Source organism: Zeus faber (genome assembly GCF_960531495.2).
Source record: "Zeus faber genome assembly, chromosome: 10".
In the NCBI taxonomy this organism is placed as follows: domain Eukaryota; kingdom Metazoa; phylum Chordata; class Actinopteri; order Zeiformes; family Zeidae; genus Zeus; species Zeus faber.
In genome coordinates this window covers 12,485,439-12,510,620 of record NC_137199.1, presented here as the reverse complement: position 1 = coordinate 12,510,620, position 25,182 = coordinate 12,485,439, and the positions used below count along the sequence as shown (strand labels likewise).

Below are 25,182 nucleotides of genomic sequence, written 5' to 3'. Positions count from 1 at the left end.
CTTGAGCACGCTGGATGACACTTTGGGAGGCTGTAGAGTTTTAGCTAATGCTAATCTGAACCACCATGGAAATGTCCACTTCCCCAACCGTCACCCGAAGGAAGAGCTGTACACGTGGGACACTACGAGAGCTATTGTATCTGCATCTATGGTAAACAATAGAAGACCCACTGCAACTATAGTAAACAATAGCACACACACTACTTCTATAGTAAACAATAGCACACAAACTGCACCTTTAGTAAAAAATAAAACACACACTGCATCTAGAGTAAGCAATAGAACACACACTGCATTTATAGTAAACGATAGAACACAAACTGCATCTAAAGTAAACAATAGAACACACGATGCATCTAGAGTAAACAATAGCACACACACTGCATCTATAGTAAGCAATAGCACACATACTACATCTACTGAATAGTAAACAATAGAACACACACTGCATCTAGAGTACACAATAGAACACACACTAAATCTATAGTAAACAGTATAACACACATTGCATCTAGAGTAAACAATAAAACACTCACTGCATCTGGAGTAAAAAATAGCACACACACTCTATCTAGTGTTAACAATAGAACACACACTTCATCACCCACTGTATCTGGAGTAAACAGTAGAACACACACTTCATCACACACTGTATCTAGAGTAAAAAATAGCACACAAACTCTATCTAGAGTAAACAATAGAACACACACTACATCCATAGTAAACAATTGCACACACACTGCATACATAGTAAACAATAGCACACACACTGCATCGTTAGTAAACAATAGAACACAAAATACATCTAAAGTAAAAAATAGCACAGACACTGAATCTAGAGTAAACAATTGAACACGTGTTGCATCTAGAGTAAAAAATGGAACACATACTCTGCATGTGTAGTAAAGTAAAGAAGACACACTGCACTTATAGTAAACGGTAGAACACACACATTTGATTCATTGCACAGTATTAAGAGAGTATTAAAGCAAATAATTCCATAAACACACACTGCCTTTGTACTAAACAATAACACAAACCCACACTGTGTTTACATAATTAATAATGTAGAAACACTTTGCATTTTATTATTTTTATTGTGACAATGCACATATAATTTATAGTAAACAATTATACAAATAACACACACACACACACACACACACACACACACACACACACACACACACACACACACACACATACATGCAAATACACTTGCATTTTAACCTACCAACCACTTGTACACTGCATGGTACACTGCAATGGTGAACAATAATGCATTGTATTTTTACTGAACACAAATACACTTACACACTGCAGACAAAGGAACATTAGCACATGCACATAAAGTATAAGTCACAGAAGTGCAACCTGCTAAGGGCATGCATGCACAAAGCTATGAACACACACACACGCATGCTTGCACACACACACACACACACACACACACACACACACACACACACACACACACACACACACACACACACACACACACTGGCCCAACAGCGGCAGTTCATCAACACCAGTTTAAGTAGAGTTTTCGGGTGCTTATCAGGAACCTCCTGTGAAGTTTGTCCCATCCCATCTGTAGACTAAAACATGGCTTCCTCCTCCTGCTCCTCTTCATCACCTCTAAACAACAATATGGTGGCAGATTCAGCACTCAGATGTCTCACAGTGAAACACCCACAAGCCCCGTCTGTGTCGATCTGAGAGACTCTCTATTTTTTATCTCCATTGATGCCTCTGAAATGGCATACTGGCATACCATTTAGCACACCAAATTGGTATGTTAACGTGTTTAGTATGTCTGAAACCATAATATGTTGAAATAGTATGCAAAAAGTACTAGTATGACATAATATATCTGGTGAAATATTGTAGTATGCAATATTGCACACTACGCTGACAATCATATCCCACAACACATTGTGAGTTCACGATGCTGGTGAAAGTTTATATGCAGCATGTGTATTTTGGAAAGAGTACACAGTTATACACAACATCAACATTTTATTTCTCCACGCTTGTTAACCTCCCTGTAACGGGTTTGATGTATGTGCTGTTGTTGCTGTCGCTGCTGCTGCTGCAGAATGTCGCTGCTTGATGATGTACATGTCATTTGTGTGCTCTTTTTTTCAGTTGATGCTTGCTCACCAACTAACTCACTCTCTCAGCCATTCCCTCTCTCACTGACTCACTGACTCACTGACTCACTGACTCACTAAATCGCTCGCTCGTTCGCTCACTAACTACTTAGTACTTATTACCAATACTCTACTACTAACAAAATGACTAACTGACTAAACTCAATTTGGTGTGTTCGACCGTGAACCTACACTGGAGGATGTTGGGGGGCGGGGTTCTCCCTGCTTCCTCTGTCCTCCCAGCATGCATTGTGTTCCTCCCCACCTTGCAGCCAGGCTTACGGGGGGCTTAGCGAGCTCCATGAGCAACCCCCCGTTCCCTCCAAATAACAGCACGTTAATCCAACCTGTCAAACCCCCCCCCCCTCCAATCAAAGATCCAAAGACCTGCACCCAGTCCCCTTAATGAGTTAATCTAGGCCTTGCTACGATGCTGGGAAAAAAAAAAAAAAAAAGAAGAGATTGTGGGAGAGAAGGAGGAAGAGAGAGAGAGAGAGAGAGAGAGAGAGAGAGAGAGAGATATGGAGGTAAAGTGTGTAAATCAGCGGTGTATTGGGAATACGTCCTCTGGAGGTGCGATGTCCGCTAATATTGAGCCAGGAGCAGCGGGCCACCTAGTTTAAATAGAAGGTATGTGTGTGTGTGTGTGTGTGTGTGTGTGTGTGTGTGTGTGTGTGTGTGTGTGTGTGTGTGTGTGTGTGTGTGTGTGTGTGTGTGTGTGTGTGTGTGTGTGTGTTTGAGCGTGTGTTAATGCAGGTGTGTAGGGTGAAAGGGAGGTTCTGTGTATGTGTGTGTGTGTGTGTGTGTGTGTGTGTGGGTGCGTGCGTGCGTGTGTGTGGGTGTGTGTGTGTGTGTTGCACTCCAGACATTGATCCATTGATCGGTGTAGGGCCAGCAGTCCCTGAGACAAGGCTTAACTGTTATTACAGCATGGGCTGTTTAGCTGTCAGTCATTAATTAATACACTCCACCTGTCTCCTCACACATACACACACACACACACACACACACACACACACACACACACACACACACACACACACACACACACACACACACACACACACACACACACACACACACACACTGAGAAGAAGTGATGGCCAGTAAATATTGGCTAAATACTGTTAGTTTACTGATCTCCTGCATCTAAATCCAAAGATTCCTCATATTGCACTGATATATTTAGATTCCTAAGTGGTTCTTTACGAGGCTGCGTGGTTCCACAAAGTACCTTCAGGACCTAAGGAGGAGGACCTTCCTTTGTCTGCATATGGTCTTTGAGATATTAAGAGGTTCTTATTTTAGTTATTGGATCTTGTATCTAATCTACCAGAAAATACCAAAACAAATATTGTAAAGTGTGTATGTGTATGTAGTTTACAGTAGCAGTTAAAATGCATTGCAGATATCTAAGCAAAGGAGTGCAGGGCCAAAGCAAATTGTCGACAGAAAAGAAACTTTTTTTTTAAAGAACTTTGGTCTGAAAGGTTCTTTGTGTAACCAAAAATGTTTCTTCTGTGGCCTCACTCCGAGGACCCGTTTTCTGTTCCAATTGGCACCTTAATTTTTTCTCCGTGGACCAGCACACTGATGACTTGGCTGACTGGAGAGCAGTCATTCAGAGTATAAACTATGTGAATGCGGACAGTATTATTACTGTGAGAGTCTCACAGAAATAGAGACAATAAATACTTGAAGAAGACACCAGATCAGAGACACTCGGGTGGACGTGATAGGCGGGAGGGCGGAGCAGATGTAATACACTGGAGCAGAGGCAGCAGAGGCTGGGGTAGAGGGTGAAGCGGAGACAGAGTCGATTTCCGCTTATGGAGAAACAAGACAACTGGAGAAAAATGTTTTTTTTTTATTTTTAGGATTTGTTATATACATAACAGATAACTTTGGTTCCTGTAAAGTCTTTTATGTCTGTAAAATGCTGCATGTGAATTCTACTAGTTCATTCGTCGACATATTTCAAATTTAAATAAAAAGACAATATTATGTTAAAACTCAACGAGACGGGGTAATTAGTCCCATCTGGATGAGGATCGCTGTAAATAAGCACCAATTTTCGGTAGATTTTTCAGATAGGACTTATCATGCTACAGCCTGTGTTCCCGTTCACTAGGATCTGTTTCTACTTCGGCTGAAACTTGCCTTTGCCATAAACAAGCCCCGGCGCCAGCGTTTGCCGCGAATGGCAGCCCCTCCAGATGTTCCCCCGGGGAGGTGTTGGGAGCGCTGCACCCATATGCAGATCTCCTCTGACCTTGGAGTAACCTCCTCTGTTTCCCAACCGGCGCACACATCCAGGCTGCGACCCGCAAACTCCCGTTCCAGGCGCAGCTGGATTCAAGCACTGCAGCCAGGCAGCAGTGAGCGGCCTTTAGCCAAATGCAGAGCGCCGCCTTCCGCAGAACACAGATGAGTTTGTTTTAAGCGGGAACGGGAGTTTTCCCTCAGAGGGTTTTGATGAAATCCACACGAGGCTTCTCATGTGGAAATTTAGGTTTTCTCAGCTCCCCTTAGAATGGGTGTGTCATTTTTTTAAGCACACATTTGTCTTCCTTTTCAACACATAATTCCAAAATAATGGCATAATAAAACAAGTATGAATTGCACAGATGTGCTGAAAATGACACCGTTTCCCAGAGTGTAGCACTGAGGCATATGAGGCTACAACAGATAGACAGACAGACAGACAGACCGACAAACAGACAGACAGACAGACAGACAGAGAGGCAGACAGACAGACAGACAGACAGACAGAGGCAGAGAGATAGATAGATAGATAGATGGATAGATAGATAGACAGACAGACCGACAAACAGACAGACAGACAGAGAGGCAGACAGACAGACAGACAGAGGCAGAGAGATAGATGGATAGATAGATAGACAGACAGAGAGACAGAGAGACAGACAGACAGACAGATAAACAGATAGATAGATAGATAGATAGATAGATAGATAGATCGATAGAGAGATAGATAGATAGATAGATAAATAGATAGATAGATAGATAGATAGATAGATAGAGAGATAGATAGATAGATAGATAGATAGATAGATAGATAGATAGATAGATAGATAGATAGATAGAGAGATAGATTGATAGTTTCATAGATCCAGTCCTAGCTTTCTTTTTCCCAAATAGCTAAATTAATAGTTGTAACATTTAAGAATTGCAGTAGAGGAAAGACTTAAGGTATTTGCTTTGAGATGTTGTGGAGTAAATGTTGAAACTGAATATACCGACTCTCCAACTCTCCAGCCATAACAGATACACGGAGAATGGAGAGTCTGGGGGGGCGGGGTGCGAGAGGAAATGGTTGGAAGTTTCTCTCGGGAACCCTCTCCCAGTCCCCCTCCCCGCTCCCCCCCTACATAATGGAAACACTGCGCTGACCTCCCGACCCCGTTCGCAGTTCAGCCAGAAATCCGCTCCGGTCTGCTGCAATCCCGGCTCCGGCAGCCGGATCGCCGGTGTTTATTTTGCGTGCGGGACCTACCTGGGAGGGCGGGGCTTACCGAGCCCACAAACAGGTCACGCCACGTCAGGTAAAATAACAGGGCAGCTGTAGAGATACAGAGGTTCATAATCGAAACGTTCTGGAAACAGTTCTAGCCCTGCGTTCTGAAGCACCGCCATTTGTACTCACTGGTTGCCTGGTGTGACCTCGACTGAACCGTCCTGGATGTGTAACTGGATCCCAGTTAAGCTGTCAGGCCCCCGGGCTCCGTGGAGGACTGTGTTTACAGTGCCGAGCGCGCGGGGCGTACGGGTCACGTCTTTATTGAGGTGAGCTGGAAGGCTGCAGCGTGTGTTTGACATGAGTTCCACTTCGTATCAATAGCCGGCGACAAGACACGGAGTCCGGTTCTGTCATCGCTGTTTTTCATCTCGACTCAACCGTATCGACAGATTTTATTGGCTTCAATAATGCATGAAATGATGGCCGTAGCCCAGTGCTCACCCTACGTAGTAGCACGTAAGAGCCATTAGAGCTTCTACGAGTTATGGGTCTTACCGGGGTAGGGGGTGGGGGGGTTAGATTTGGAGGGTACTCCAGTAGTGGTGGCTGATTGGGGTAAATAAATCTAACAGAGTGTTAATGAGCCAGAGACAATTATGGGTTATGTGAGTATAAGACTGTGTGTGGGTTTCCTGTGCGTCTGCGTGTGTGTATGTGTGTGTGTGTGTGTTTGTGTGTGTGCGTGCGTGCGTGCGTGTGTGTGTGAGCGTGTGCGTGTGAGCACATTAGTTCTGGTCTCTATTTTGGCTCCCAGACAGTTCCACTGCTCTCTGTTAAGGCTGAGAGAACTGTAAAAAAAAAGTAAACAACCAAAAAAAACACTTTTAGTTGTATAAGTATATCAGTGGGAGTCAAATGAATTAACGTTTGTATTTTGGGCCGCGCTAATTATTTTCCAATGCTTTGCAATATCATTTGGATTTTAACTGAAGTCGAATATTTTTTTTTGCATGTTAATGTGTGGGGTTTCTTCAAAAAGGCATATTTGATGTTTCATGTTGCAGACATTCTCGCTCACTGGTCAGTGCAACAATACATGGATCAAATAAATATTAGATAGCTCTTTGAACTGAAAGGAAAATGGAACAACTTAGATCTTCTACTCAAAATGTTTAATAACCGAGCCACAGAAATGTTAGCTATGTGATGATGTATAAGTTGGCAAAAGTTAAAATTTCAAGGCAGAAATATAAGGGTTTTTTTGAGTCATTATCTCTGTGTACATGTGTGAGCATCTCTCCCTGTCCCCCTAGCCATACCGCCATTTACCTCCCTCCCTCCCTCTCTCCCTCCCTCTCTCTCTCCCTCCCTCTCTCTCTCCCTCCCTCTCTCTTGCTGGCTGGCTCTGTTAGAGGTGTGAGTAAGGGCTGTGGTTACCTCGTGGAGGTGTGAAGAAGAAAATGTTCTTCCTACCTGTATTGATCCAACTGTTTTGTTTTTTTCCTGCTTTTTGGTTGTCGGTGCCTTGTTTTTCATAAATATAATCGCCGGCTCTCCAACGAAGGCAACGTTTACAAGGCCCCGACTTTCAAACTCAAAAATATCACACAATATTTTCATCCATTCGCGTTGAAAGCAAAACAGGGTTCCTCCCTCGCTCCCTCTTTCCGAAGTCAGACTAAAAACAACAGGGTGATCGTGTGTTAGTGTGCACGTGTGGCTCTGTGTGTGTGCGCGCATTTGTTTGTATGTGTGTGTGTGTGTGTGTGTGTGTGTGTGTGTGTGTGTGTGTGTGCATGTGTGTGTGTGTGTGTGTGAGTGTGAATCTATATGTGACTCTCCTATGTGCTTAGGTTGCAGTATCTGTATGTATACGCATACATTAACATATTTTTCTGTGTGTGTGTGCATTTATGTGCATTTGTACTTCTGCCTTTGTGTGTATAGGTGTGCAATCGGGTGCAAGTGTGTGTGTACATGTGTGTGTGTGTGTGTGGGGGTTTGTGTGAACGTGCCCCCATTTTCTTTTTTATTTCACTTTAATAAAAGGAGGTAGGGAGGCAAAGCCGGAGAGCTGTGATCTCAGTTCATTAAGGGAGCGCTGCAGTTTGAAATCAAACTTGTCATCGGTCCCCTCCGCCCCCCACACACCCTCCCCTCCACCTGCTCTTTAATTAATCTTTACTTTTCCAGAAAGAGAAAGCGCTCTCGTCCTCTCCTTGTCCCCTCATTCTCTCCTCCTCCTCCTCCTCCTCCTCCTCCTCCTCCTCCTCCTCTTCCGCCCCGTACGGATCTAGCATCATGTTAACACCTCCACAAACACCGCTGAGGCTTAGGCAAAGTGTCAGGTGAGAACAGACCTGGGTGCGTTCAGGCTCCTGGTGCTGAGGGGTCTCGGAGATCAAAGACCCCCGTTAGGGATCCGATTAGACGAGAATCCGCCCAGCCTCGCCGTTGAACGGCTCCGGAGATTAAAGAAAAACAAAAAAAAAAAAGATAAATGAATGAAACATTCGAGGTCCCGGCCGCCAGTTGGTTCTGACAGGCGGAGAAGTTTAAAGCCGGAAGTGTTTCCTCTGCACCTGTAGGGCTGTTCTTTTACTATTCCGTTTAAAGACCCTCTCGCAGGCTGTCTTCTCTCACTCCTTCCCGACAGGAGCGCCGCGCCAAGTTCAAACGGCATCGTGTAATTTTCGCGTAAATGATGTTGAATTTTTTTTCCTAAAGCAAAGGCATTGTTCGGTGTGCGGCGGGGTACCCTGGGCTCTCGATGATGGAACGCAGCCTTTCATCTGGTTTGAGAGCAGAGCCGGCGTGGGACGCTGCCAAATGGAAGACTGGGATGATTTTTTTCCCATTAAAGCAGCTCTATTGTCTAAAAGTGATCCTTAGCAAAAACGGCCTACAAATTTAATGACGTCTATTATCCCAAAAGCTACAAATTGGCTTTGTAGTCACTTCCCCAAAGCTTTTCCTCCAGTCTGGGAAGTGGGAGTCCTTTCAGGTGAGCGTCTTTGGGGCTACAGTTTTTAAAGCACTTTAACTCGAGCTGTGGTTTTCTAGTGGGCTCCGGTGGAGGCTGTGGGCCATCCACACCGCCGGCTGAAATAGCGGGGGCGCTCAGGTGGCGGAGAGGGGCGGAGGCGGTGGAAGGTGGCGGAGGTGGGGGTGGGCGCGCCGCGAGAGGCTCCTGCCCTCTGCTTGCGAATCCGCTGACGGTGCGGTGTCACCCGCGACTGCTGGCAGCAGGAAGAGCCGCCAACGCAAAAGAGCGAACGGCGACCGGGAAGCGGCAGGAAACGAAGCGGTGGCGACTTCCTGCTCTAACGCTGGTGAACGCCCCCTCCCCCACAAGGTGTCTGCTAATCAAAGCTAAGACCAAAAACCATTGAAAAGATGAAAAAAAACAAAAACAAAATAAAACAAAAACAGCGATTGACACAGAGAGCGCGCTGCTCTTGACAGGCGTCCTCGTGGTGTTTGTTCAAATTAAATTTCTATTAAACACTCAGTCCACTCTGGACTGTATCACCTGCTCGCGCAGGCAGACGCGCATATGGCCCGCAAGTTAAAAATAAAGACAATGCGCATACATTAGCATACATAATGCAGAACGACCCCCATTTAATATGCAAATTCCTTGAAATATTACTGAACACCTTCTGTTCCGAGAGAATACATTTGAATTTGCAATTAGAATTATCCTGTATAATTAATGAAAAGCGTCAATTTTTGGCTGCCTGCTAATTTGATTAAACATGTTGATGGGGCGTTTAGAGGCACCTCTGGATGCAGTCGAAACCGCTGCGGAACCCTGCCGAAAGACGGGCGTTCACTCCCCCCCCCCCCCCCCCGGTGACCCCGCCCTCGACCACGGAGGGTGGAGGAGCGCAAACGACGGCCGGGGTTGGGCTAAAGCCGAGCGCGACCTGGCCTCGGAACAAATGGTGTGGACAGCGAAGCCGCCCTGGCGACAAATCAGAGCGGGTGTGCGTCCACTCACGCCTGTCATGTCCGCCGCGAAAGCCTTTACCCTTCGAGGCGTTCCTGGAAGGGAGGAGGGAGGAAAGGGGGCTTTTTTTTTTTTTTTTTTTCTCGGTAAGCCCTTTCCACGGATTTGCTCCGTGGAGATTCTGTGCCTGGATCAGTGTAAGTGTTTGTTTGTGAAATGACACTTAAACTCACATTTAGATTTGGCTGAACTTATTTTCATTCCATTATTTATCAGGCCAGGAAAATAAACAAACAAACAAACAAATAAATAAATAAATAAATAAATAAATAAATAAACAAACAAATAAATAAATAAACATAAATTCACTAATTGACTGGAAAATGGACTGAAAAAACAAGGGGGGAAAAATAATAATAAATATAAAATAATTGGTATTTCTCAGTGTTCGCCTGTGGGTTCTCACATGTGTGCATGCATATCTGTGTTTTTATGTGTCTGTGTGTGTGTGTGTGTGTGTGTGTGTGTGTGTGTGTGTGTGTGTGTGTGTGTGTGTGTGTGTGTGTGTGCGCACCTAAAGTGCACGTTGGGAACCACCGGGAAAACCTATTATCTCAGACTTCACCCGACCGAGAGTGGGCGGGACAAAGAGTCAGTTTTCATGGAGAGCCTACATTTCCCATGGGGCCTTGTCTTGACATTGCCCTTTGACCCCGCCCCGTGTCTTCTTCTGAAGATGTTTGCAGTCTAGCTTAGCCACTGAAGAGCACGTAATTCTATAAAATACATAACCACACAGCGGCGGACCGGTTGACTGGAGGTTTTCACTCACGCTGGAGGGTTAATGTGGATCATGGAGGGAAAACGCCCAGCAGGCTGCGAGCCCTGAGCTCATGCTGCTGTCATGGAGGTATTTGGGCTTGAGACTGGGGGTGGAGGGTGTTTTTGTAGAGAGAACCACTGACCTAAGTTCAGGTCAGATTGCCTGGAAGAAAGTGAGAGAGGGAGAGAGGGTGTGTGTGTGTGTGTGTGTGTGTGTGTGTGTGTGTGTGTGTGTGTGTGTGTGTGTGTGTGTGTGTGTGTGTGAGAGTGTGAGAGTGAGAGTGTGAGAGAGAGAGAGAGAGAGAGAGAGAGAGGAAGTGAGAGACGGGTGGGGTATCATATTTCATATTGATAGCATTATCATCTGGTGTGTGTGTGTGTGTGTGTGTGTGTGTGTGTGTGTGTGTGTGTGTGTGCGTGCACATGTGTGTGCATGTGTGTGTTTGGTATGGATCCAGGCTTGCACCTGCAGCCTCTCTCTAAGGACCCTGTCCCATCCTCTTTTCTAACCTCCCCCCCCCCTCCTCCTCTACTCTCCTCCCTGCCTCCCCTCCTCCTTCTCCTCCTCCTCTCCTCCCCTCCCTGGCTCTCCTCCTCCCCTCCTCCTCTCCTCTCCTCTCCCCCTCTCTCCTTTTTTTTTTCTCTCCTCTTTTTTTCTCTCCTCTCTTCTCCAACTCTCCTCCTCTCCTCTCTTCATTCATGGCAGTCGGCCATATTGGAGTATCCGTTGCTTTCCCAACATGGCCGTATCAATTACACCTCACTTCTCAGCCTCTTATGAATATTTATGATATTTGTAATAAAGTGCCTCTCCTAACTTGCCTTTTGTTTCTGGCGGCCTCATTGATTGAGGCCTGTTTGCATTAGTGAGACCAGTCGAGCTAGCTTATTATGCTCTGCACCGCCTTGGGTTTGGTTTGCTGTCGCACGTATTTGCATCTGTGTATGTCTGCTAAGTGTGTGTGTGTGTTAGCGCATGCATGTCAATGCGTACATGAATCTCTCTTTGCCTTTGTGTGTGTGTGTGTGTGTGTGTGTGTGTGTGTGTGTGTGTGTGTGTGTGTGTGTGTGTGTGTGTGTGTGTGTGTGCGTGCGCGCGAACTGGCCAGCCACTAATAATCTGGGCCTCTCTTCCACATCCAAATTAAATAAAGTTCCATCAGGAATATTGATTTTTATTGAGCGCTCCGGCACCAGCTAAAGCCCCCTGGAAGTAGCAAAGATATCAAAAGCGTATCACTATCATTTCTTTGTATATTTACCAGGCGGGCCGCCCAGCGAGGTTCTCCACACACAAAATGATCGAACAGATGCAGAACCTAATGGACGCACGATGCATAGAAATACCTTTGGAATGGACGGAGGGAGAGACTTAATCTCTCTCACCTCTCTCTCTCTCTCTCTCTCTCTCTCTCTCTCTCTATGCCTCTTTTTTCCATCTCTCTCTCTCTCTCTCTCTCTCTCTCTCTCTGTCTCTCATGCTAGTACTCTGGCGTCTGGATGCTATTAGCTGTGAATGATTTTGTGAGTAATCCACTTACAGCGACTGGAAATATGAATAGATGAATGCTGACATCAATCCTGCACGCTGGCCCATGGAGCATGTTTCATTCTTCGCTGATGAAAGCGGCTCTGTTGTTTGTAAGAATAAAAAAAATACAACGAAAGAAAAGCGTTAATTCAAATTGTCAAGGTCATTTGGTCGTTTTACAACCAGTGTGCCTGGTCATTTTTGGTTTGTTAGCGGAGCGGCGGACGGAAAAAGATGGGGTGATTGTTTTCGTTTTCATTTCGTTCCCCTTCATTTGTTTTCTGGTATTAGCACCAAGTATTCACACGACGACCGTAGGTCAGTGCGGCGGTTGAATCATTTCCCATCATTTCTTGTGAAAGAGCGTTACAAAGTCAGGGCTCCTCCCGCCAACAGTCTTAATCGGATTGACCCGATCAACCGTTTTGTTTACCATTAAGATGGAAGCCGTTGGCTTTAGAGGAGAAGAAAAAAATTATCTTTTGGTCCCAAAATATAAGCAGCCGCAAGTTCCAAAACATCCCCCAACTTGCTGTCAAAGCTCAATCCAGCATCTGGATTAAAGGGAGAAGGCCTGAAGTGACTCCACAGCTAAGGGCACTTCTCTTTGCTAATGGATGCCACACCAGCATCGCATAATGTGTTAATGACACAATCTGCTCTGCAGGAACCGGACCAGATATTCACTATTTACTTTTTTTTTCCAAGCCCGCCTGATATTTGAGCCTCTGTCGACCGGGTCCAGCCCAAGGTCAGGCCAGATGGGCTGGATGGCTTCACCTTGTCGCTGACCGTGGCTCCCAGCGCAGCGGACCCGAGGCTGCAGCCAAACAGATGGAGCTTTTAAAAAGCTGAATCTGGAGAGGAGATACTACCAAAACACAGGCTGCACATAAACAAGTCGTCCTTTCCGCCGTTTGTGCCAATTAGGTGTATTTTCTTCTCTCCTTCTCCTTCTTCTGCGCTGCAGATCCTTAGCTATGCTTTTTCTCCCAGTTCTTGGGGCGAGTGTTTTGTTTGCGTAGTGTCTATGTAGACTTCAAAGGTGATATAAATTACATTTACTCCGTAACGGTTGCATCATATTCTCTCTACTGAATCAGCGGCCATAGGAGGTTTGCGTGTTTGTGAGCAGTTTTGGACTCGATGTAGACACATCTACAGTATATGCGGTACCAGATGACCTCACAGGCAGACATCTTTCCCTCTTTCCCGTCAGGTGAATCCAAAGCCGAAAAATTAAGTCATTTCAAGCTGATGCTACAACTTTCACGAAGATGAGTGATATGTTTCAAGCACTAGCAACAGCAGTACATAGAATATGCCACCAAATATCATTATTATTTACTTTTCTTACCAGTTCTCTCTTCCAAATTATTCAGCCACCTCATGAAATGCTCATGAAATGGAATCGCACACTTTAGGATCCTTTTTATCCCAGGGAATTGCACCGACATGAAATGTTTGTGGGGGGTATTTAAAACACTGTAAGAAACACGTGAAAGCATTTGTTTCCCCAAGTTTTTACCAAAGGAAGCACCGATGCATTCAAGGCCTGTCGGAAATGCTACCGTGCTGCCTTCAGGCATCACATAAAAAAAATCAAGTACAAAAATATACAGGCTGATGTTTGTTTATTACAATATTATTTCATTGTTTATAGACCAGCAATACCCAGGCCAGGAGTAATGGTCTGCACCTTAGGAGCAGGCCAAAATGTAATTCAAGGTTAAATTGATCCAATTGGCAATGGCATTATCTCACTTATTTCCTGTGTTGAAAAAGATTATACACCCTGTTCAAATGTAAGACATTCATGAAACACTGACTGCCTGAATCTATCATGGTATCCATACAGTGGTGGCCTGCTGGCAACAAAACTTTTACGTGCTCTTAAAATAGCTCTGTCTTAGTGTTACAGTAGCATAGAGTATCCATCCATTATGCTTATAAGTGGTGGTGTCAAGGACTGGTGTGTTTGTAAGTGCGTCGATGGGGCGGGGTCGTGGAGTATCCACGGGCTGGTTGTGGTGGGCCGCTCTGGGTAAAAAAGTCCAGGGCCATTTTTTAGTCCCAGTCCGTCCCTGGCCGGTTGTATTTTTGTCTGTTAGGAAATAATCTAAGCAGTCTGCAGTGAGAAAGGTTAAAGTGACACGAAGCCATATTGAAATGTGAAAGTGGTTTGGAGGCAACCCTGAGGCGTTTATTCAAATAGACGAGTTATTTTTTTAAATTTTGGTTCAATAAAGCTGGACGCTCAGCCATCACCAGCCAGACACTTAATTAAACACTTCAGCCACTATATCAACTCTGAGAGGCCTGCGCCCCATTTTCCAGCAGCAATAGTTGCAAAAATAAAACATTTGTCAGACAAGTGAGGGATGAATTACCCCAAACCCTGAGTAAAAAACAAGCAGCCAACAACAAATAACTCAAATCAAGAAAGGGGGAAATAATGAATCAGAAGTGTCCAATTCTGCATGATAAGAAAAATAAGGTTTTTAATAATTGTAGAAGTGGTGATGGTGCTGGTGTATTATAATTAATAATAATAGAAGCAGCAGTAGCTTCAGTGTGAGCCTGTATTAATCCAACACCAGAATTGAATTCACTTATAAAGTACTACTACTACTTTATAAGTACTACTACTAGTACTACTTCTGCTGTACCATACAGTATGAAACCAATACCAATTGCATCTAATGTAATCACATCCAATTTAGCAATAGTAGTATAAATTAAGTAAAAATTGTTCTCATTGGTGTATAAATACAATCAGTTTCCGTATTTGTACCGCTTCTAATTACAGTACCGCATTTATATATTAATACAATATCAAATTACTCAATGACGTGTGATGATTTCAAGGGATAGCCCTATTACACTAAATAATAATCTGCTGGTGGTTTCTTTTCATTCTTGCCGGTAAATAATCTCATGGATTACCACTTGAAATGCTCCACATCGGCCTTTATTCAGATGTACCTTTCAAATTAGGCAGCAAATGTTAAACGTCGGCCTTAACAGAGCAAAACTTTGCTGTGTACAGTAGTACAATGAAGGTGTATGTGAAGTATTTGAAGTGCACCGATCACCCTCATCTCTTTATCTCCGCACGGGCCCATGCCGTGCCACGCCGTGCTGGGCTCCCGTCTCCAGGCTTTTTTTGCCCCACTGTCTCTCCGTCTGTATGGTTTTAAGTGCGGACATCTGCTAGCCCGTCGCTCCCTCTGTTTACCAATATGTTCCCAAGCTGTCCACACACACACACACACACACACACACACACACACACACACACACAAACCTGTGGCTCCGTCTCCCACGGCACTACATCTCCCAGAATCCCCCGGGGCCTTGCAGGCCGAACCTATTCTCTACGCTGAATCCTAATCTGGGTGATGTCTACTGATGTCCTCCAGACCAATTCAGGTTACACGAGGAGTCCGTTGGTTTGTACAGGAGCGTGCTATGGGATGTCCATGGTGTGTGTGCTACTATATTCTGGGTGTGTATTGTCGTGCACGGGTGTTACTTACTGAGGGTGGAATGGGTTTTTTTGTAACGAGGGTGTGTTTAGCGTTTTTTTTGCGCAGTGGTGGAAAGTAAATAAGTATAAGTACATTCTAACTGCTGCTTAAGTACATTTTCATGTTTCTGTACTTAGGTTTATTAACTTTGAATCTTTGGACTTTTACTCTACTTAATTTAAACAAGACACTGGATATAACGGAGAAAGCACTTATATACTTATTCAGTTTTACTGAAGTAGATATGTCATTGTGGTTCTTTCATTTTTATTAGGGTAATTTTGTGTCAGGTATCTAAATATTACTTCAACCACTGTTTTTTAAGTAAGTTGTATGTAAGTGTATTATTAGTGTGTGTGTGTGTGTGCGTGTGTGTGTTTGTGCAAAAAAGAAAAGAGAAGTGTTGACAGAGAGAGCGAGAGATAAAGGGCAAATATGTCAACCTAGATCTGTTTAATGGTAGTAAAACCTCTCACTTCTAACCCCCCCCCCTCTCTCTCTCTGTGTCTCTCTCTCTCTCTCCCTCTCTCTCCCCCTCAGTAGTCGTCTTAGGTGTGCAGTTGGCACAAGGCCTGGGGCCCTTTCTCCAAGGGGCCTCAGGAGTGAAAAATGGGCCCATTTGGGCTTGTTTGTAAGTGGTGTCAGGCATCCCCCCCACCTCCCGACCCGCCCAGTGCAACAAATTGGATGTTTAAGCCGGTGACATTCCTATCTGGGCCAAGGGCTAATGCACGTGTCTAAGAATAACCCGCGCTGGCCCGCTTGATAGATGGCCAGCTATTATAGACGGTATTTAAATGTGAGGGGACAATTCCTCTGTCGCAGCGTGCCCCCCCTCCCCCCCATCCTACCTCCAGCCACCCCCCCATCCCCGCCCGCCTTGCCGCCATTCCGCCTCCGGGACTGACAGCTTTATTTCCACGGCGGGCGGAGGATGGAGCTGTCAATCATTGTGTCAGGGAGGGATTTTCTCTGCCTCCTCCACAGGCGGACAGGTTGTTAGTCCCCCCTCCAGTCTGGGAGGAGTGTGCGTGTGCGTGTGCGTGTGCGTGTGCGTGTGTGTGTGTGTGTGTGTGTGTGTGTGTGTGTGTGTGTGTGTGTGTGTGTGTGTGTGTGTGTGTGTTTGCAAAAAAACTGCTATTTTAACAATTAATAAGACCGTTTTTCCTCTTAAGTCGTGTCTTTATAATGAAAATCCACTCATTCATTTCCTTCCTTCATTTGGAAAGAAAATGACACTTTTACACTTGGCAGCATATGAAGTCCACAGAATATGCTGCTTTATCCACAGCAGTTCAGAAAACAAATGGAAGAACATTAAGACTTTGACTTTAATGGTGTTTAAAAGGAAATACACAGCATAAATAAAGATAATGCATATATATTATTATATTATCAACTAATATAGAAGTGAATATATGTAACAACAGTAAGACTGGCTGAATTATTCATGCTCTCCTTTACAAAAAGTCACATGATTTCAAAGAAAAACTGCATGTGCATGTAAAGACTAAGACATATAATACATATATGACAAATAAAAGCACATGAGAAACCCATGTGTACCTTCACGTGTGGTGCTAACTGGTGCACAGTCCATCAGTTAGAAACATGCGTGGACCATTATATACTGAAAGACACTGCGGACGGAGCAATGTTAACAATCTGTAAAGCATGTGTGTATAGTTGTGGGTGAGTGACAGGATGGAGTGAATGATGGGAGATGTGGCAGGATGCGTTTGGTCGTGATGTTTGCAGCTTGCTGTGATTTTCAGCCCATTCCCAGGACATGAGGTCACGCTCCGTCCCATTCTTCGTCCTCAGAGACGGAGCATTATGTCACACAGTGCGCTCCAAACTGCAAACCCAAAGACAAATATGCTCCTCGTCATGGCAACAGGACCCAAATACTGCTGAGAAGCGACCCAAAGTAACCCAAGTTCAGCCTGGAAAGATGTGTGTGTGTGTGTGTGTGTGTGTGTGTGTGTGTGTGTGTGTGTGTGTGTGTGTGTGTGTGTGTGTGTGTGTGTGTGTGTGTGTGTGTGTGTGTGTGTGTGTGTGTGTGTGTGCATGAGTGCATGCGTGTGTGTGTGTGAGCTCGGTATTACGTGACCAATAGTGATTTCATCCAGAGTGTGTTTTCTGAGTGTGTGCACACACATGCCTGGGCGTGTTCCTACATGTGTGCGTGTGCGTGTCTGGTTGAATGCTATTGTTCTTGCGTGTGTGTGTGTGTGTGTGTGTGTGTGTGTGTGTGTGTGTGTGTGTGTGTGTGTGTGTGTGTGTGTGTGTGTGTGTGTGTGTGTGTGTGTGTGTGTGTGTGTCTGTATCCGTGTGAACAGTGCTGATCTATGAGAAGAGTGGGTAAAGCAGAAACCAGATCTTTACAGGAATCTCTCTCTCTCTCTCTCTCTCTCTCTTGCTCAGCCCTCCTTTGGAAGAAAGTCAGACAGTATGAAATAATTATGGGATGTTCTGTTCATCTCTGTGCTCCAGGAACTCAGCGTGTGTTTCTTTTGTGTATACAACAGATATTACAAAGATTTGTCCTTGTATGCTCCAGTAATATCGCCACACAGTGATTTTAGAGAATTTCGGAATATAATATAATGATGAGAAGATATGATCTGATCTAAGCTAAAAATTCTCATGATCTGAGGTCTGAAACATTAGAGATATGAATTTCATAAACAAGTCAGTTCTGACATCGCACTTTAAGTTACCGGTTCTAAACTGGGGGTCCTGATGCAAAACAGGGTTGAGGGTCCATTTTGAGAAGCCGTATGAGTCTAAACATATTTCTAATTGTATTTTTCAAATATTAATTGTGCTTTTATTTTGAAACGCCCTTTCCAACTGCCGTGTGTGACCATCATGACCTCATATCAGTCCCAAAGGTCACACCATCGAAGAGTTAAGTTATTCAAATGAACAATAAGAAGAAGAAGGAGAAGAAGGAGAAGAAGAAGAAGCCAGGTCAATAATTGGTGTGAAATTAATTAGAATAGTTCAAATATAAAATTATGTTTAATAACTATCACAGTAATAACTGTTGCAAACAATCTCTTTTGCTCTGCGTATTAAAAACTCCCGGTGACCAATTGCGATGGTTCCGCAATGTCCTTGGTTGTTGTTTTTATTTATTTTTAACACTTTTAGGATAGACTTTGTGTCACGTTGTTATTAATCCAGAATAATATCCTCTGGTCACAGAGGAGAGCAGCGACGGTTTTTATTGCGATCGATTCCGATTGATTTGTTTCAAATATTTAATATCGTGCTCCCTCTCTCCGCCAGTGTTTATTTTACTGAGATAAAGAGTCAGAGATCTGTGGCCCTAAAGAATGCATAATGTTGGCACTCAATATTTTAGACGCAACAAATGAATTGTGCAAGGCTGCTTTAGTAGAATAAACTGCTTTTGTGTTGGCAGGACAAGTCTGGGGAACAGGGGACTGCTGAGCTAATGTGTTGTGACAATAGACAGTAGACCTGTGTGTGTGTGTGTGTGTGCGTGCGTGCGTGTGTGTGTGTGTGTGTGTTTTTTTTGTGTGTGTTTTTTTGTGTGTGTTTTTGTGTGTGTGTGTGTGTGTGTCTGTGTGTGATAGAGAGAGAGAGACAGTTAGTAGTTAGTAGTAGAGTGAGAGAGAGTATCTTGCGATTGTGTGTGGTCACCTGTGTGCGCACATACACGTGTTGTCATGAAGTGCAGAGCAACATAAAGAAAGAGAGAAAATGAAACGGGTGGAGGAGAGAGAGGGGGAGAGAAAGGGAGACGGAGAGAGAGAGGGAGAAACAAATGGAGAGAGGGATGGAGAGAGGGGAGAGAGAGAGAGAGAGAGAGAGAGAGAGAGAGAGAGAGAGAGAGAGAGAGAGAGAGAGAGAGAGAGAGAGAGAGAGAGAGAGAGAGAGAGAGAGAGAGAGAGAGAGAGAGAGAGATCTGTTCCAGGGACTGTTTTAGTGCCTCATCAAATATTTAGTTTGATTGTACACGGTCCTGTAATTGCCATCTTGGCTTGTGAATTATTGATGGCATGTAGCAAGGAGCCAAGGAGAGCCCTCATTCTCACACACACACACACACACACACACACACACACACACACACACACACGTACACACACACACACACACACACACACACACACACACACATGCACGCACGCTCACACACCCACCAACACACACACACACTAACACCAGCACACTCCTGCCTTTATCTGGCCCGAGCCTGTAAATCATCATATAATGGTAATCGGCATGATGCTGCTGTTGTTTCATATCCTAATTAGCGGCGGAGGAGCATCATCTGAATTCCTCGGTAATTATTTGAAGAGGGCGATCTTTCTCCACACACCAGAGTCAATATTAGACTTTGCTAGGTTCACTAGACCTCATAATGAAATGGTGTGAGCTTTAGCGCATCAGAGCTTCTTTTCTTTTGTTTCACGTTTGTTGTTCTAGCGCCAAAAAAAAAAAAAAGAAATACATACATGTATATATAAATATATACACAGCACATATATTTATATATATATATATTTTTTTTTTTCATGGTGTGTTTATCAGTGTCAAACAAATGGAATCTAATAGTGAGACGGTTAATGTGATGTTTCGGTGTCACCTGAGGAGAGCAGGTCACAGCTGAATTTATTACTATTTATTTCTTATGTTTGAAGTCGCCCGGTGGGGGGTGAGGGTGTGTGTGTGTGTGTGGGGGGGGGGCAGCTTGTCTCTTTGGGTGGTTGGTTGGGGGGCGGGGGGTTAAACATTTGGAGGATGGGGCGGTGGGGGTTCATAGAGAACATCAAACTCTCAGAGCAATGCGGGCAGAGGGTTTGAAACACAGCAGTCTTTAAAAATACTCCTGCTGAAATATTGATCTTTTTCTTCTTGCCTAACGTAATAAGTAGAAGACTCAAGGGAGGGGGCAGGGGTGTGTGTGTGTGTGTGTGTGTGTGTGTGTGTGTGTGTGTGTGTGTGTGTGTGTGTGTGTGTGTGTCTGTGTGTGTGTGTCTGTGTGTGTGTGTGTGTGTGTGTGTGTGTGTGTGTGTGTGTGTGCGCGTGTGTGCGTGTGTGTGTTCCTGTTGTTCAAGTGTACATGTGTGAAAGAGAGAGGAAAATAGAAACAAGTGTGTGTGATAAAAATGGTATGGAAGTGTGCATGTACACTTATTGGATAAAAACCCCCAAATTGTAAAAACAAAGTACAAGCCTGTTCATGTGTGTATGTGTATGAAGGTGTGCATGATCTGCAGATGAGCATGTCTGTCTATGTGCATATGGTCATTTATGAGTTTTTATCAACATGGGTGTGTCCATGTGATGTGTGTGTGTGTGTGTGTGTGTGTGTGCGTGCGTGCGTGCGTGCGTATGTCTGTGCGCGTGTGTGCGTTTACAGTCTGAAGGGCCTTGTAATTTGAGTCAGACATAATTGCTTTGCTATAGTGCTTATGGGTGTGGCCGCTGAATGACATCATCTAAAGTGGCCCAGCGATGAGAACGCTGAAATCAGACTAGCATATTTTCTGACGGGAGCTGAATTTGCTTCAACCCCCCCCCCACAACACACACACACACACACACACACACCCTTCTGAAAAGCTCCTCTGGAACAATTACGGTTCAATATCGCTCCCATTGAGAAATCAAAGCTTCTTGAAGCACTTACAGGTCGATTTTAGAGGTACAGTTAAAAGGGTACAGATTGTACTCTTACTGTACCCCTTTCCAGATGGTTAATTAATTTTGCCTTGAAAGGCTGCGCGGTGCAAGTCACCGTTTGATTGGCTGTTATCGCACCCATTTGCAATGCATACAGCGGAGAACTTCATGTTGCCATCATGACAACGACGCGATGCATTGTGCAGCCCCTAGACCAAGCACACCGTGCGCATGCAGACGCCTCAGGTTTCACCACCATGGGTGTTGGTCGAGAAGCCGGTCGGAGTAGCGTATCTCCCTCTCCTTGTGAATGAAGGGACAAAACGTTGCGCCACCCGCTGTAATTGATCGCGGGGCCCTGTAATGAGGTGAGGGCTGACGGCGGAAGACTCGGTCTCTCTCATTATCTGAAGCCGCCTTTGAAGAGCGGGCGGTGAGACGGGAAGGTGCGAGACTAATGACAAAAGCCCGGGCTGGAGGTGTCCCTTCAATATTTATGATGTTTTAATAAGTTCCCAATGAGGAGGGAAGAGCCCCACTCTGCTCCTTCACTTTCTCCTCCCCTCTGAGCGTAATAACACTTATCCCCGCTGGAAGACCCGCTCACGTCACTTTGCCGCTGCGCTGAGTGAGACTTGGCCTTTACCGATAGCGGAAGGAGTATCCCGGCAGCGCAGCATTCAAGGTCAAAGTCGAAGCAAACGTTCCCGTCTCTGCCATTCTTGCCCAATCAAATATCACAGTGGAAGTCAAACACGACAGAGCAACCAAACGCCTGGCTGAAGGGGGGGGGGTGTTATTGGGACGGCAGCGTCTAACAGATTGTTTGCATAGCCAAGTCATGCTTTTCATTTTACTTTCCATAAAAGAAAATCTCATGTTCATTTGGTTTTTAGACTGATGCACCAACTGAAGAGATGGTATGAAGTTGTGCTTGTTTTGGAGAAAAAAAAATGCATATATTCAATGTAGTCTTATGACTGCTATGATACTAAGTCTGTTAAGGTTACAGGTTACATTCCCAGTGGGTTGGCCATTCATTAGCATGTCCAATGTGTATTTAGCAATTGAGCATTGCGTGATTTATGTTTTTTCATTAATTATATATATTATGTGTATGAATATATTCCTGTGAAGCTTGCCAGGCAACATTGCAGCAACCTTTCCAAGGATTGATAAAATACAGTATTTCAGAAGCAGCGGTTTTTCCTCTTTCCATTGTCTCACTCGTAAAAACCGCCATTAAAATCCTCCGCTGGAAAGACATGGGCTTGATTTTGATGCGACAGCCAGACAGGGAGCTGGCGGGTGCGTTAAACAGGTGGACTGTCACAGTCGAGCAGAACTCCAGATACGTACACATCGCCTTTTCCTTCAGGAGGAGGATTTGGAAGGAGAAGGTCTGCGTATCCTCCGTATGTGATGCGGAGCTTGATATAAACCCTTCCAGTCTCACCCGTGAGATATTGACATTTCAAGTAGTCCACCCTACCCCCCCAGGACATCGGAGAGAGAGAGAGAGAGAGAGAGAGAGAGAGAGAGAGAGAGAGAGAGCGGCCACCAATGTGGAGGAACATCTCCAGTTGCTTTTTTCCCCCTCTTTGGCCGCGGAGGTCCGGTGCAAAGTGCCGCACCTGGAAGTCCTGTGAGAGGGGAAAACTCAGGCGTTTTATCACAGCCTGGAGCCGCAGGGTTGAGCGTGAACAAAACATACCAAACACACTTTACTCCGTTTCCCACAGCGTTGGCTGTCATATTTTTGTTTTACACTATCATGCCCTCCCGTCCTCCCTCTCGTCATCTCACCAGCTGTTTCCTCTCTTCCCTATGTTTCCAAGACACCCTTTTCTTTCTATCCATCTATCCTTCTTTTCTTCTGCGGTCTCAGAAGGGCCGCTGCTTTGATGTGCACTGTCTTCTCCACAACATGCTCTACTCATAGTACACGTAATACACATAGTATAACACACAAAACACATACTATACACACTCCAGTACGCCTCCAACATACAGCATAAAATCAAAAACGTGCACACATTCGAATGCACACCCTACACAAATATAAACAAACACATCATTACACAAACTGTGTCTTACACACACACACACACACACACACCCCTCCTCTTGCCCTCTCTCTCTCTCTTTCTCTCGCTCTCTCTCTCTCTCTCCCTCTCTCTCTCACTGTCTGGGCTCATCTAACCGCTGTCTTTGTTTTCCTTTGGTTTCTGTTTCTCTCTGTGTCTGTGTGCGCGAATGCATGCGTGCGCACACAGCGTGTGTGTGTGTGTGTGTGTGTGTGTGTATAGACCTTGAAAATGTGTGAGGCAATTTCTATGTATGTGTGTGAATGAATAGTTTAAACATATTTCACTTTTTATATTGTTCCAGTGTCTCTAGTGTGTGTGTGTGTGTGTGTGTGTGTGTGTCTGTGTCTGTATATGTGTGTGTGTGTTTAGCATTCAATGTTTCAGTACTACAAAGTGAGGGTGTTTTAGGTGAGACTGTGTGTGTGTGTGTGTGTGTGTGTTTGTGTGTGTGTGTGTGTGTGTGTGTGTGTGTGTGTGTGTGTGTGTGATTTCAGAGCTGCAGTCCAATTCCATGGCAGAACACAGCCCTGATATGGGCTCAGCAGCCGTTTGTCTCCAGCTGCCTTTTAATTCAATCCTTATTGATCCATATCTCTACTCCCAAGGACTCCAATATCATATGAATGGAGCTCGGGGATGGATTCCCCATATTATTGTATTCCATTGCCATAAAGGGCATTAGTAGCCTACAGTGCAGCCCAGATCAAGTTTCAGTCGATACGCGCTAAATAGACTGTCCATTTTTTTCTGCCTCTTTGCTTGGTGTGTCATTAGAAAATGACTGTGTTTCTTTAAGCAACAAGGCACTTTCTGATTTACACCCTTCAGCTGCCATCGCCCAGCTTTAAATACACACCGTTGCTTCGGCAAACGAGGGAGGGGCAGGGGCCCTGCCGTGTGTTTTTAAAGATATTGTTACTGTCTTATTAAGAAGGAAATCGATTCCGACCTCAGAGGGCCCCCATTTATATCCACCCCCTCCCGTCCGGCCGCGCTCCATGTTCCACTCCCAGCATGCCTTGCAGCGGCAGAAGACGAGGAGAGACGGAACGGGGAGTGGGCATTCTGCTGAGGTTATCCCTTGGTTAATGTGACATGGCTGTCGCCGACCTTGCCGCTTGTTAACTGCTCGGATTATTATTGTGATAATGTGGCAATTAAAAAGAAAGCGCTCCATCAAAACGGGGGGCTTATGGCCCGGGAGATGGATGTGCAGAGATTACAAGGCAGTGGGGAATGCATTAAGGCGGCAATCCATTCTAACTGGATGACTAGGAGTCTCTACAAGCCCCCTCCCCAAAGCCCCTCCTAACACTAAGGTTATTACTACCCATCCTCATTGATATCCATTCCCAATCAATACTCCTCTGCTGCCGTAAAAATAGGCGTAAATCAACACAGGGAATCGGGGATCGGACGTAAAAAGGAAGAAAAATCAAAAGGAAGCTCTAATGAGACGCCATAAGTCTGGAAAAAGTGTCAACCGCCCTGTTCTGATTGACCACCCGGCAACACACAGAAGCCGCTCTGAAATGATCGCTTGGGTTCCGGCGACAGGAGGTGGTAAATGTCCTCAAACTTTTAACAATCACGCTGAACATTATCTTCGCAAAAATAACGGAGGGTCGGAACCGCAGAGTGCCGGGGCGGAGTTGTTTTGCTTAAAAAAGATGGTTTCAACAATCGACTGACACTTTGCGCCGTCTGTGTTTGGTGTGTTGCAGATTCTTCCTGAAGTTCTTCCTGAAGTGCAATCAGAACTGTTTGAAAAATGCGGGAAATCCCCGGGACATGCGGCGGTTTCAGGTAAGACGGCTAAACCTTTAAAGGAGGCGGGAATCACAACACTCGGTGACGCTCCGCACACTGTGGTTCTGCTGATCGGAGCGGATGGCAGATAAAGACGCTTCACTGTCGAAACACTGGTGATTAAAACTCAGATGAGTGTGTGGTATTCTTCCG

The 25,182-nt window shown here is 45.0% G+C and overlaps 1 protein-coding gene across 3 annotated transcripts in view; it reads left to right on the top strand.

Moving 5' to 3' along the window:
* The window catches only part of LOC307236036 (transcription factor COE3), a 116,364-nt gene that overhangs the window by 49,274 nt on the left and 41,908 nt on the right, over positions 1-25,182 (top strand). For all 3 annotated transcript variants that reach the window (XM_080008306.1, XM_080008307.1, XM_080008305.1), the window contains exon 7: positions 24,945-25,026. In XM_080008306.1, the coding sequence (XP_079864432.1) occupies positions 24,945-25,026 (82 nt within the window). The remainder of the gene's footprint in view (positions 1-24,944; positions 25,027-25,182) is intronic.